The sequence below is a fragment of the Thalassophryne amazonica genome, chromosome 6, assembly GCF_902500255.1.
Source record: "Thalassophryne amazonica chromosome 6, fThaAma1.1, whole genome shotgun sequence".
Taxonomy (NCBI): domain Eukaryota; kingdom Metazoa; phylum Chordata; class Actinopteri; order Batrachoidiformes; family Batrachoididae; genus Thalassophryne; species Thalassophryne amazonica.
The window spans coordinates 14,546,743-14,561,838 of NC_047108.1; the positions used below are offsets into that span (position 1 = coordinate 14,546,743).

At 43.2% G+C, this 15,096-nt stretch overlaps 1 protein-coding gene across 1 annotated transcript in view; it reads left to right on the top strand.

Moving 5' to 3' along the window:
- lama5 (laminin, alpha 5) overlaps positions 1-15,096 on the top strand; it is a 274,408-nt gene that overhangs the window by 192,326 nt on the left and 66,986 nt on the right. The window contains exons 45-47 of the mRNA XM_034171776.1: positions 1,392-1,606; positions 13,103-13,203; positions 13,590-13,773. Of these exons, the coding sequence (XP_034027667.1) occupies positions 1,392-1,606; positions 13,103-13,203; positions 13,590-13,773 (500 nt within the window). The remainder of the gene's footprint in view (positions 1-1,391; positions 1,607-13,102; positions 13,204-13,589; positions 13,774-15,096) is intronic.

Sequence of the window (15,096 nt, forward strand, 5' to 3'; positions counted from 1 at the left end):
AGTCAGGTTGAAACCCCGATGAGGACGATGAGCATGCAGATGAGCTTCCCTGAGATGGTTTCTGACAGTTTGTGCAGAAATTCTTTGGTTATGCAAACCGATTGTTTCAGCAGCTGTCCGAGTGGCTGGTCTCAGACGATCTTGGAGGTGAACATGCCGGATGTGGAGGTCCGGGCTTGGTGGAGTTACACGTGGTCTGCGGTTGTGAGGCTGGTTGGATGTACTGCCAAATTCTCTGAAACGCCTTTGGAGACGGCTTATGGTAGAGAAATGAACATTCAATACACGAGCAACAGCTCTGGTTGACATTCCTACTGTCAGCATGCCAATTGTACGCTCCCTCAAATCTTGCGACATCTGTGGCATTGTGCTGTCTGATAAAACTGCACCTTTCAGAGTGGCCTTTTATTGTGGGCAGTCTAAGGCACACCTGTGCACTAATCATGGTGTTTAATCAGCATCTTTATATGGCACACCTGTGAGGTGGGATGGATTATCTCAGCAAAGGAGAAGTGCTCACTATCACAGATTTAGACTGGTTTGTGAACAATATTTGAGGGAAATGGTGATATTGTGTATGTGGAAAAAGTTTTAGATTTTTGAGTTCATCTCATACAAAATGGGAGCAAAACCAAAAGTGTTGCGTTTATATTTTTGTTGAGTGTACTTCTAATGGAAAAGTGTGCTCAGCCAATCAGCAGCTAGGAAGCAGCAGGATTTACTCACCAACTGGTTGGTGGAGGTGCACATGGAGAACGTGCAGGAGAGCTGACCTCCTGGATTAGGCTCAGTGGCCTCCTGGGTTAGGGTCGTGACCTCCAGGATCAGGGTTGTGACCTCCTGGATATGCACTTACACAGACTTGCAGTTCCAAAGATAGTAACTCCGCCAACTAATGCAGAACACCGTCCATGACCACTGTGAGCATTTGCAGTTAACACCGGATGTCACTCATACTCGTACTACTAATTATTGACATTTATTAACTATTCTGCATTGTGTAGGATTCAGTCTTGACACACCCACTGCGCAGCAGTGGGCGGAGTTTCAGCATCTGGGTTTTCAGATGATATCCTTCTCCTTTCAAATGCTCTTTAATGTTTACATGAAATTTTGTGGTTAAAGCTAAATATTCTTTTGTTTTTGTTTTTAACTCAGTCCGTAATTTAAACTATGTTTAATTAATGCCTGTGCTGTGCTTAAATGAATTAAACTCGACTGTGTCTTTTGCTACTTTTCAATTTGTCGTTGTACGGTTTGGAATGCTTTAACTTTGCTACGCACTGCGCCCCATCTGCTGTACCTGCAGTTTAACCATGAAAATCACCATGAAAGATCTGTGTAAACACCTTTATTTCCTGTGTATTTGTATTACTAACTACGTCTCACAGGTGTGCCCCTGGTTACTACGGCAACCCCATGGTGATTGGCAGCACGTGCCAGCCGTGCCACTGCCACGACAACACGGATCCTAACATGCTGTTCACAGACTGTCACCCGGTGACCGGCGAGTGTCTGAGCTGCATGCACAACACGGCCGGACCGCACTGTGACGTCTGTGCTCCCGGTTACTATGGAGACGCCATCGTCGCCAAAAACTGCACCAGTGAGTTCAGCTTCAAGTCTTCAGCTCCACAATGACGGACCCAGACTTTATATATATGTGTGTGTGTCTGTGTGTGTATGTGTGTATACAGTGGGGTAAAAAGTATTTAGAAAAAATTATTTAGTCAGTCCCTGATTGTGGAAATTCTCCTACTTGATGAGATGAGAGAGGTCTGCAATTTTCGTCATAGGTGCACTTCAATTATGAGAGACAAAATGAGAAAAAATCCAGGAAATCACATTGTAGGATTTTTAAAGAATTTATTTGTAAATTATGGTGGAAAATAAATATTTGGTCAATAACAAAAGTTCAACTCAATTCTTTGTAACATAATCGTTGTTGGCAATGACAGAGGTCAAACGTTTCCTGTAAGTCTTCACCAGGTTTGCACACACTGTAGCTGGCATTTTGGCCCATTCCTCCATGCAGATCTCCTCTAGAGCAGTGATGTTTTGGGGCTGTCGCTGAGCAACATGGACTTTCAACTCCCTCAACACATTTTCTATGGGGTTGAAGTCTGGAGACTGGCTTTTTACGGAGCCACTCCTTCGTTGCCTGAGTGGTGTGTTTGGGATCATTGTCATGCTGGAAGACCCAGCCACGTTGCATCTTCAATGCTCTCACTGAAGGAAGGAGGTTTTGGCTTAAAATCTCAGGATACATGGCCACGTTCATTCTTCCCTTAACACGGATCAGTCGTCCTGTCCCCTTTGCAGAAAAACATCCCAAAGCATGATGTTTCCACCCCCATGCTTCACAGCAGATATGGGGTTCTTGGGATGCAACTCAGCATTCTTCTTCCTCCAAACACAATGGGCCTCATTTATCAAACAAACGTACGGCAGAAAACGTGCGTTCGACCATTTTTACGCAAACTTCGGTATTTATCAATTTGGACGTGAGCGGAGGCTAAGACGAATCTCACAACAGAGCTCACATCTGGTCTGACCTCGTGTACGCAAATCTGAGTCTGTGGATTTGCGGCGCAGCACTACAAAATCTGTGTGAGTCTGAAAATAATTATGAAACAAACCTCAGCTGTCATCCAAGCATAAGCAGCCACATATTCAGAACAGATCAAAGCAGATTCTACATACATATGCTAAATAGCCTAAACATGACAACTAATCATTGCACATTAAAATGCCTAATGCTGCGCCAAAGTGCCGCAACACGTTTTTTGGTGGCCAGCTTTAAATCGGACCACTTTTCCTTGACCTAAATGCAAAGAATTCTTAATCAATTAGCAGGCATAAGCTTTTAACTGTGGGAGCATAAAAGATTGATTCAAAATCATTAGGCATAGCTTAAGTCAACGAATTCTTCAAACCTCAGCTAGAGTCCGTTCCTCTGCGGCAATGCTGTTGACCACCTCCGTTACACTCTTCCACATGGCATTTTTATGAGCGCCTTTGACTCCACTTTTCAGACTGCCAAAAAGTACGTTTGTTTTTCTCCACCTCCGATGTTAGGATGCCGATTTCCATCTCTGAGAAGTTTTTCTTCTTCCCAGTGCGTCTTCTCTCCATGTTGAGCTCAGTAGGCGAGGCTTCTGAATCATGAATATTTAAGGGCGTAACATGCAAATGACGATTAAATTCAGCCGCCACATTTATCAAGAGCTGATCATTCGTATGCTGGGATTGGTCATATACGAATGTTTCATAAATCACACGTGTGTCTTGTCGTAAGACCAATTATGCGCTCAGATCTGTGCCTGTTTTTACGCAGTGTTGATAAATGAGGCCCAGCGAGTTGAGGTTTTACCAAAAGGTTCCGTTTTGGTTTCATCGGACCACATGATATTCTCCCAATCCTCTTCTGGATCATCCATATGCTCTCTGGCAAACTTCAGACGGGCCTGGACATGTACTGGCTTAAACAGAGGGGCACGCATGGCACTGCAGGATTTGAGTCCCTCTCTGTGTAGTGTGTAGTCTTTGTTACTTTGGTCCCAGCTCTCTACAGGTCATTCATCAGGTCCCTCCGTGTAGTTGTGGGATTTTGTTCAGCGTTCTCATGATCATTTTGACCCCATGGGATGACATCTTGCATGGAGCCCCAGATCGAGGGAGATTACCAATGGTCTTGTATGTCTTCCATTTTCTTACACAGTTGATTTATTCACACCAACCTGCTTGACTATTGTAGATTCACTCTTCCCAGCTTGGTGCAGGTCTACAATTTTCTTCCTAGCGTCCTTCGACAGCTCTTTGGCCTTGGTCATGGTTGAGTTTGGAGTCTGATTGTTTGAGGCTATGGATAGAATAGAATAATGGAATAGAATAAAATGCTTTTTATTGTCATTATACACAAGGTACAACAAAATTAAAAGACAGCTCCCGTAGTGCAAAGGTGTAAAAGTAGATATAAAAAGACAAATAAGAATATGTACATGTACACTCAACAAAAATATAAACGCAACACTTTTGGTTTTGCTCCCATTTTGTATGAGATGAACTCAAAAATCTAAAACTTTTTCCACATACACAATATCACCATTTCCCTCAAATATTGTTCACAAACCAGTCTAAATCTGTGATAGTGAGCACTTCTCCTTTGCTGAGATAATCAGTCCCACCTCACAGGTGTGCCATACCAAGATGCTGATTAGACGCTATGATTGGTGCACAGGTGTGCCTTAGACTGCCGAAAGGTGCAGTTTTATCACACAGCACAATGCCACAGATATCGCAAGATTTGAGGGAGTGTGCAATTGGCATGCTGACAGCAGGAATGTCAACTAGAGCTGTTGCTCGTGTAGTGAATGCTCATTTCTCTACCATAAGCCGTCTCCAAAGGCGTTTCAGAGAATTTGGCAGTACATCCAACCAGCCTCACAACTGCAGACCACGTGTAACCACACCAGCCCAGGACCTCCACATCCAGCATGTTCACCTCCAAGATCGTCTGAGACCAGCCACTCGGACAGCTGCTGAAACAATCGGTTTGCATAACCAAAGAATTTCTGCACAAACTGTCAGAAACCGTCTCAGGGAAGCTCATCTGCATGCTCGGCATCCTCATCGGGGTCTCAACCTGACTCCAGTTCGTCGTCGCAACTTCGCACAGCCATTGAAGAGGAGTGGACCAACATTCCACAGGCCACAATTGACAACCTGATCAACTCTATGCGAAGGAGATGTGTTGCACTGCATGAGGCAAATGGTGGTCACACCAGATACTGACTGGTATCCCCCCCAATAAAACAAAACTGCACCTTTCAGAGTGGCCTTTTGTGGACAGTCTAAGGCACACCTGTGCACTAATCATGGTGTCTAATCAGCATCTTGATATGGCACACCTGTGAGGTGGGATGGATTATCTCAGCAAAGGAGAAGTGCTCACTATCACAGATTTAGACTGGTTTGTGAACAATGTTTGAGGGAAATGGTGATATTGTGTATGTGGAAAAAGTTTTAGATCTTTGAGTTCATCTCATACAAAATGGGAGCAAAACCAAAAGTGTTGCGTTTATATTTTTGTTGAGTATATTTAAGGAGCCAGTAGGTGTATATAAATAGAAGTCTGTACTATTCATTGCATTCACCTTTAGAAAAAATAAATGCAATGAATAGTGCAGACTGTAGGCTAATGTGCATTCAATACTCGTATTGCACTTGGGTAGAACATGTTGTTGAGTCTGGATGTGCAGGCCTTGATGAACCGGTATCTCTTTCCTGAGGGCAGCTGTGAGAACAGGCTGTGCCCGGGGTCTGAACCATCGAAGCTGATGCTTCTGGCCCTGCGCAGACATCTGGTGTTATAGATGTCTGACAGAGAGGACAGCTGCGCTCCTATGATGTTCTGTGCTGACTTCCGGACTCTCTCCAGAGCCTTCTTGTCAGCTTGAGAGCAGCTCCTGTACCGCACCAAGATGTTGTTGGTGAGGACGCTCTCTACAGAACACCTACAGAAGGACAGCAGCAGTTCCTGGGACAGGTTGACCTTCCTCAGTGATCTTAAAAAGTACATATGGACACCACATAAAATGTATAAAGCAAAGCTTATACCCTCTGCAAACTGCTGGAGGTGTTCGCAGGGGGTGGGTACACTCATCCACATGTTGTGGGAATGTCCACAAATTCAGTGCTTTTGGTTGGAGATCCATCGACATATTGAACAAATTGTTAAACATAAAGTGCCATTTTCTCAGAGGCTTTTTGTGATCGGGGATCCATCACCTTTGCAAGACTCCCCGTTTAATGATAAGGAATGGACACAGACTGTCTTGTTGTTGGGACAAAAACTTATAATATCCTACTGGAAATCTCCAACAGCCCCTCCGGTGGCTCAGTGGCTCAGGGAGCTGGGCAAACTAGCTGCATTGGAACGCCTTTCATATAAACTACTGGACAGAATGGAATGTTTCTACAGTGAGGAAAATAAGTATTTGAACACCCTGTGATTTTGCAAGTTCTCCCACTTATGTCTGTGAGAGACATAATCTAAAAAAAAAAATCCGGAAATCACAATGTATGATTTTTTTTTTTTTTTTTTTTTTTTTATAATTTATTTGTATGTCACTGTTGCAAATAAGTATTTGAACACCTACCAACCAGCAAGAATTCTGGCTCACACAGACCTGTTAATTTTTCTTTAAGAAGCCCTCTTATTTTGCACTCTTTACCTGTATTAATTGCACCTGTTTGAACTTGTTACCTGCATAAAAGACACCTGTTCAGTTTCAATTTATTTCCTTTATATAGCGCCAAATCACAACAGAGTTGCCTCAAGGCGCTTCACACAGGTAAGGTCTAACCTTACCAACCCCCAGAGCAACAGTGGTAAGGAAAAACTCCCTCTGAGGAAGAAACCTCAAGCAGACTCAAAGGGGTGACCCTCTGCTTGGGCCATGCTACAAACATAAATTACAGAAATAATTCACAGAACAATTCACGGACGAATATAGAAGAATTGCTGTTGTGCACAGGACAGGAGGATCGCCACCACAAACACAACTCCTATCTCTGGAAGGAGCTGCACCTTAAACAGAGAAAAAACAGAATTAGGCATCAGAAAGACAAATAATACTGTATAATTTGCCAGTTTCTGTGTAGGCTCTCAGTTGTCCAGATGGTTTCCATAGTAGAGAAGCTTGAATCTTCGACTGGACTGGGTTGCTTGACGTGACGACGTTTTGCTTCAAATCACAGAAGCTTCCTCAGCTAAAATTCTTGCTCTGGTAGTCTGACTTCTGTCTTGACTCTTGTAGAGAAGAATAAACCAGAAGCCAACAAAAGCTGGAGTTTTTAACCTAACCAGACCCCTCCTACCGAGAGGCCGACTGCTATAGGCTAGTGACTAAACAATAGCTCTAATTAGCACTTATTGTGCTCTAGTTAGCACTCTCCTAATGATGGGATGGAAGCCTCCCCTGATGGCTCCCTTGACGACTCTCCTGATGACGTGAATGATTCATTACCATGAACAAAAGACTGAAACTGCTTTGACCTGAGTACCCCATTGTAAACAGGGGACAAAGCGTGTCTGAGACCCGCCCCCCGATTAAGGCTGGGTTTCAACTGTTTTACAAAGAATGCTTCCTTGACACCTCTCATGTAAGAGGCATGATGTCAATATTCGTGACAGCTATACCACGTGCGAGAATGTGGGTCGAATCCCGAATGCATTGCCGAAATCCTAATGCATCCACAATTTCCATAAATGATTTGCAGAGGGGATCAGAAGGCTTATTTATATGAACGTTAAAGTCACCAGTGATCAGAATGTTATCTGCTCTCGTTGACAAGTTAGAAATGAACGCACTAAATTCATCTAAGAATTCAGAATATGGGCCAGGAGGCCTATATACAGTGACAAAGTAATACGGCTGATTTTTATTCTTCTGACCTTGGCAATGCGTAATATCCTGAGCGGAGTGGAGCATCAGATGCTCAAAGGAGTTATATTTGTGACCCCCAACCGCTAATAAGCTAAACCTAGATTTATAAATAAGAGCTACACCCCCGCCTTGCTTCGCATCACGAGGGACGTGATTAAATGTGTATGCTGGTGGGCAGGCCTCATTTAAGGGGAGGACAGTTGTAGGTTTAAGCCAGGTTTCACATAACTCAATCATATCTAAGTGATGATCAATAACTAAATCATTAATCAACAATGATTTTGAGGACAGTGATCTTATGTTAATGAGACCCAGTCTAAGGACCTCAGTGGGGTTGACAGTTGAGCTGTTTGGGTTTAGGGGTGGTTCCAGAGTGGCATATATAAGATGCCTAGAAGTAGGTTTAGGTTTGAGACATTCCACATGCGTTGTAGGTAGCAGACATGAAATCTTTGCTATTGCTGGAACAACCATTGGGCCATCCTCAATTTCAACATGATCCAATATAGTAATGGGTATAAAGTTTGCAGAGCATATCCCTCTATGATTTTTATGGACATGTCTACGGGAGCAGGCCACAGTCTCAACTTGTTGAAATTCCCTCCCTGGCAGATAAACTGCACTATCACCTAGTGGATTTTCTGCACTATTTCCCCGTAAGCTAATGGATTCCACACCCACATTTGTCATAAGCCTTGCAGGGTCTGTGATCACCTGCTCCGTGGCCTGCTGTAGATTCCTAATGTTACCCTCCCTGTAGAGCTCTATCTATGTTCACAGACAAGATGGCAGCGCCTTCCCCAGTAGGGTGGAGGCCGTCCAGCATCAGCAGGCCACGGCGGCCTCAGAATGAAGGCCAGTTATCAATAAAGTTAAAGCCTTGCTGTCTACAAAACTGCGCCAGCCACCTATTTAATGATGTCAGCCTGCTAAACGCCTCATCAGTACCCTGGGAGGGGAGGGGACCAGAGACTATTAATCGATGCCGACACATCCTTCTGGCAAGGTTACAAGTCCTCTCTATGTCCATTTTTGTGACCTCTGAGTGCTTCATCCTGATATCATTGGTGCCAACGTGAATAACTATGTGACTATATCTCATGTCATGTTCCTTCGTCTGTCTTCCCTTCTGCAGCGTCAGCACCCTAAGATGAGATGCAGTGTCGGGAGCTCTGGCCCCAGGAATACATTTAACGTCAGCCGGCGTCTGTAACCTGACTTTGCGGGTGATAGAATCCCCTATTACTAAAGTCCGGTGTTTCGGCCTGGAGACAGGAGTGGAAGTCACGCGTGGACTCAGAGAATTCACATCTGGCAAATCCAAGGGGGAGAACCGATTCACAGTTTGCACTGGAGAGTGTGATCGGGGTGCCACAACCAGGCACCAAGCCCTACGGGGCTTCCTCCGCCTAGCCACAGTCCGAAAGCCATCCTCCACAGCCGGTATTTCTAAGATGATGCTAATGGGCTCGCTAGCCGGCCCGACACTAACCTCATCTGGAGTGCCCGTAACATCTAACTCCACTGCGCTAAGAAGCTGCTCTAACTTACGGACACGGCTGTCTAAGAGAGCCACCCTGTCTTCCAACATCATGCAGGATTTACGGAGGGTGTAAAGTAGAATTAGTAGTGTACTTTGTGCATTAAGAAATTAAAAAATGGAGCCAAGCAAACACGAGCTAACCAATAATGGATAAGCTAACCACTCCTAAGGCTAACACAGACTCAGATAAATGAATTAAAATTCACAGCAGTTACACTGATAAAAATAACAGAAGTATTAAACAGGTAAAAAAAAAAAAAGCAGCAGCTATAAAATACACTAAACAGTTAATTAACTAACAGGAGTGTAAAAAAAATGAAATGAAAAAATGACAAGGGTCAAAAATAGCTAACGGAAGCTAACCACTAGCGAAAATGTTAGCCGCTCCTAAGATTTTACACAGGAGTAAAAATTACTTAAAATTCACAGCAGTTCAACTGAAAAACGAACAGAATTATTAAACGGGTAGAAAAGAAATAGCTAGAAAAAGTAACAACGGAGAGGGAGGTGTCGACCTAGCTAGTGAAAGCTAACCGCTAGCGAATGCTAACTGCTAGCGATTCACAACAAGACTGTTGTTAAATAACGTTCAGAGTCGATACAATTAATAACCAGAAGAGTGCTAAACAGAAATAAAAGAAGCGTATACAACCGTGTCAAGTTCAGAGTGGCGTCACAGCAACAAACAATCTGTCACAACCAATGGGTGTGCTCTTGGTCTGGGTGTGCTGTTCACACACTCAATCAATCACACTCCAACCTGTCCCCCATAGCCAAGACCAAAGAGCTGTCTAAGGACACCAGGGACAAAACTGTAGACCTGCACAAGGCTGGGATGGACTACAGGACAACAGGCAAGCAGCTTGGTAGAAGACAACAATTGTTATGATTATTTATTAGAAAGTGGAAGAAACACAAGATGACTGTCAATCTCCCTCATCTGGGACTCCATGCAAGATCTCACTTTGTGGGGTAAGGATGATTCTGAGAAAGCTCAGAACTACACAGAAGGACCTGGTCAATGACCTGAAGAGAGCTGGGACCACAGTCACAAAGATTACATTAGTAACACATGATGCTGTCATGGTTTAAAATCCTGCAAGGCAGCAAGGTCCCCCTGCTCAAGCCAGCACATGTCGAGGCCCGTTTGAAGTTCTCCAATGACCATCTGGATGATCCAGAGGAGGCATGGGAGAAGGTCATGTGGTCAGATGAGACCAGAATAGAGCTTTTTGGATTCAACTCCACTTACCATGTTTAGAGGATGAGAACAACCACAAGAAAACTATCCCAACCGTGAAGGATGGGGGTGGAAACATCATACTCTGGGGGTGCTCTTCTGCAGAGGGAACAGGACAACTGCACCGTATTGAAGGGAGGATGGATGGGGTCATGTATTATGAGATTTTGGCAAACAACCTCCTTCCCTCAGTAAGAGTATTGAAGATGGGTCATGGCTGGGTCTTCCAGCATGACAATGACCCCAAACACACAGCCAGGGCAACTAAGGAGGGGCTCCATAAGAAGCATTTCAAGGTCCTGGAGTGGCCTGGCCAGTCTCCAGACCTGAACTCAATAGAAAATCTTTGGAGGGAGCTGAAACTCCAAGCCTAAAAGATTTGGAGAATATCTGTATGGAGGAGTGGACCAAAATCCCTGCTGCAGTGTGTGCAAACCTGGTGAAAAACTACAGGAAATGTTTGACCTCTGTAATACTTATTTGCAGCAGTAACATACAAATAAATTATTTTAAAAAATCATACATTGTGATTTCTGGATTTTTTTTTGTTTGTTTGTTTGTTTTTAGATTATGTCTGTCACAGTGGACATGCACCTAAGATGAAAATTTCAGACCCCTCCATGATTTCTAAGTGGGAGAACTTGCAAAATTGCAGGGTGTTCAAATACTTATTTTCCTCACTGTATCTCAAATGGAATGCCTATTTCTCCTTTATAGGAACTTCAGGTTGAATGTCTATGATGCTAAGGTGGTTTGACAAAATACAATTAGCGTGGGAGTGTTCTCTTAAACCCTTTACCTCTCTAGGTGAGGGATTTGAGCCGTGTCCTTGGTTCATTTCATTTAAATTTGCTTAAGAATTAATCCAAGTTTTAGTTACATATAAGTATAAATGATTAAACTCTGAAAACGGAATTTACTGCCGATCTTGAGAATAAATAATCAGCCAGTATATGGTCATGTTCAAACTTGAAGTAAAAATCCAAAAAAAACAAAAAACAAAAAGGAACCTTTTAGGCCAAAGCTTAAAGCAAGGACTCGACACGACTTTTGATGCATCACTGTCACCGCTAATTGCAATGCTCTCATCCTCACTGGGTATTTATTTTATTTATTTATTTTTTACTATTCTATTTAAGTATTTTAATACTTTCATTTATCTACTTAATTTTCTTTTGTTTCTGCATAGTGGTGTACAGTTCTTTCACTGCCTCGCTATGTTCTGTATGTTATATTGACAAAAAACAAACAAAGTGCTAATCATAAAAAAAGTACAGACGCTGCTGTGCCTTTTTCACAAGGGCATTGGTGTTGGTGCCCCATGTAAGGTCCTGAGAAATGTATGTTCCCAGGAACTTGAAGTCACTGACCCTCTCTACAGTGTCTCCATGAATGACGGGGGGGGGGGGGGTCCTCCCTCTTCCGCCTAAAATCTAGCACCAACTCCTTTGTCTTTGAGGAATTAAGTGCCGGGTTATTCAGGGAGCACCAAGTAGTGAGGTTCAGGACCTCCTCTCTGTAGGCCGTCTCATCGTTGTTGTGAATCAGCCCAACCACAGTAGTGTCATCCGCAGATTTGACAAAGATGTTGCTGCTGTGGGTTGGTGCACAGTCATGGGTGTACAAAGTGTACAGCATGGGGCTGAGCACACAGCCCTGAGGGGCCCCATAATAGGTGTAGCAATAGGCTGCACCTATTGCTCGCAGAAACTTAATATTTGGTGGGTACATGCCTTGGAGGAGTACTTCGCATGGGTTCGAAGGCTGGTGACCTTGACCTACTTTTCAAGGTCATCAGTGGTCACAACTGTCAAATCCTTCGCTGCAACGTAGCTCGGCACCTATTGCTCACAGAAACTTCATATTTGGTGGGTACATGCCTTGGAGGAGTACTTCGCATGGGTATGAAGGTTGGTATCCTTGACCTACTTTTCAAGGTCACTAATGGTCACAACTGTCAAATCCTTTGCCTGAAATTTGTTCGCCACAATGTACCTTGGCACCTATTGCTTGTAAAAGCATATTTGGTGGGTACATGCCTTGGAGGAGTACTTCGCATGGGTTCGAAGGCCGGTGAATTTGACCTGCTTTTAAAAAATTACCAATAATTGCATTTGTTCGAAGGCTACCAACTTTTTATGGTCACTGTTGGCCACATCCTCTAAATAAATATAATATCAATCTCCAATTTTTCCACTGTGTATCCCAGTTTACATCAAACACATGAGGGTTCAACCAGATACCTATCCCATACATGTACATATTACTGCACTTTACATGGAAAATTGTACTGCACGTGGGGCATTTCGTGACGGATGTCTCTAGTTTCCAGTTAATTTTTTCTTTTAATTTTATTACCAATTGCCGTTTTCCAAAGGTTCATCCAAAGATGTCTTTTGTCTTATTGATGTAAAGAAAAGTATATTTATTAAACTTGCAATTTTATAAATCAAAGAAAAGCACAAAATTCTCACACTTTAAAAAAAAAACTAAATGATTTATTATAGATTACTTTAAATGATTGTTATTGAAGTAGTTAAGTTGTAATTATTGGTTAATCATTTTAACTTAACCTGATGCTTATAATTGTATATTTTTTGTCTAGAAGGTATTAAAAAATAGCCTAAATATGAGGAAATTCTGTTTTTTGACTGTCTTGTTTTATTAATCCTCCAAAAGCCACATATATTCAGTCTTTTATTAGACTCTTCAGACTAAACAATGTTTTTTTTTTTTTGTTTAGATTATTTTTTTTTCATAAAAAATAAATAAATAAAATAAAATGCTGGTTCTGTTTTGACTTTTTATTTTATTTTGAAATTTATTTTTAATTGATGATTTTTTTTTTTTTTCACAATTTCCCCACAGAATGCAGCTGTTCCCCATGTGGTACAGAGTCATGTGACCCTGACACCGGTCTGTGTCGCTGTAAACCAGGAGTCACCAGCTCGCTGTGCGATCACTGTGAGGTGAGTCTGTGTGACAGGAAGGTAAACAAGGGCAGAACAACTTCCATTATTTATGTAACACAGTATTTGTGTCGGGATCTGAGAGGAAACACACCGCAACAGTAACATTCCTGCTCTCCAACCTGAGCCGGACCTACACCAGTTTTCTTAATTCGAATCTTAATAAAGGAACACTTTTGATTATGAAATGATGCGTCCGACATCTCAGAGATGTACCGTGTGAGGACTTGGTTTTCATGTGCACCTGGTTTGTCCATCTACACTGACGACATGGATTTGTTCCACACTCACATCTTAATTGGACAGAAATTGTGTTCACATCTGTCAGAAGGTGTGAGCTCCTTCTTACAATGTTGTTGAATTAAACACGTCATGTTGTTTCTCAGGACGGCTCGTACGGCTTTGACTCGTGTTCTGGCTGTCGTCGCTGTGACTGCGATGCCTCGGCGGCACTCGTCCAGCCTTGTGACCCTCAGAGTGGACAGTGCGCCTGCCAGGCTGGAGTCAATGGGCCCAACTGCAAACAGTGTGCGCCTGGATTCTGGAACTATGGCCCCAACGGGTGCAGGGGTGAGTGACTTTACGGAACACTTTTATATAATTACATTTTCAGTTTCTTCAGCATCATTTAAAAACTAATAATAATAAAGAAAAGATTCCACAAATGCAATGAAAAGTTGACATGATTTAGAGTAAACAGCTCTAACTATTAAAAACTAAGTAAAAAAAAAAGTCTGTTAACACCCCTCTAGTCCAGACTATAACCCTATAGTACAGACTATGCCCCCTAGCACAGACTAGTGTAGACTCTACCTCTCTAGCCCAGAGTATGATCATCTCGTCCAGACTATAACTCCTAATCCAGACTATAACCCTATAGTCCAGACTATACCTCTCTAGTACGGACTGTGCCCCCAGCACAGACTAGTGTAGACTCTACCCCTCTAGCCCAGAGTATGATCATCTCGTCCAGACTATAACTCCTAATCCAGACTATAACCCTATAGTCCAGACTATACCTCTCTAGTACGGACTGTGCCCCCAGCACAGACTAGTGTAGACTCTACCCCTCTAGCCCAGAGTATGATCATCTCATCCAGACTATAACTCCTAATCCAGACTATAACCCTATAGTCCAGACTATACCTCTCTAGTACGGACTGTGCCCCCAGCACAGACTAGTGTAGACCCTACCCCTCTAGCCCAGCGTATGATCATCTCGTCCAGACTATAACTCCTAATCCAGACTATAACCCTATAGTCCAGACTATACCTCTCTAGTATGGACTGTGCCCCCAGCACAGACTAGTATAGACTCTACCCCTCTAGCCCAGAGTATGATCATCTCGTCCAGACTATAACTCCTAATCCAGACTATAACTCTGTAGTCCAGACTATACCCCTCTAGTCCAGACTGTACCCCCTAGCACAGACTAGTATAGGCTCTACCCCTCTTGTACTGAGTATGCACATCTTGTCCAGACTATAACTCCTAATCCAGACTATAACCCTCTAGTCCAGACTATACCCCTCTAGTCCAGACTGTACCCCTCTAGTACAGACTATGCCCCCTGTCACAGACTAGTGTCGATTCTACCCCTCTAGTCCAGAGTATGCTCATCTCGTCCAGACTATAACTCCTAATCCAGACTATAACCCTCTAGTCCAGACTGTATGACTCTCGTCCAGACTATGCCCCTCTGGTACAGACTGTGTCTCTCCACTATAGGCTCTACCCCTCTAGTCCAGAGTATGCTCATCTCATCCAGACTGTATGCCTCTGGTCCACACTATGTCCCTCTAGTCCACACTATGTCCCTCTAGTCCACACTGTGCCCCTCTAGGCCAGACTATAACCCTCTAATCCAGACTATACCCCTGTAGTCCAGAGTA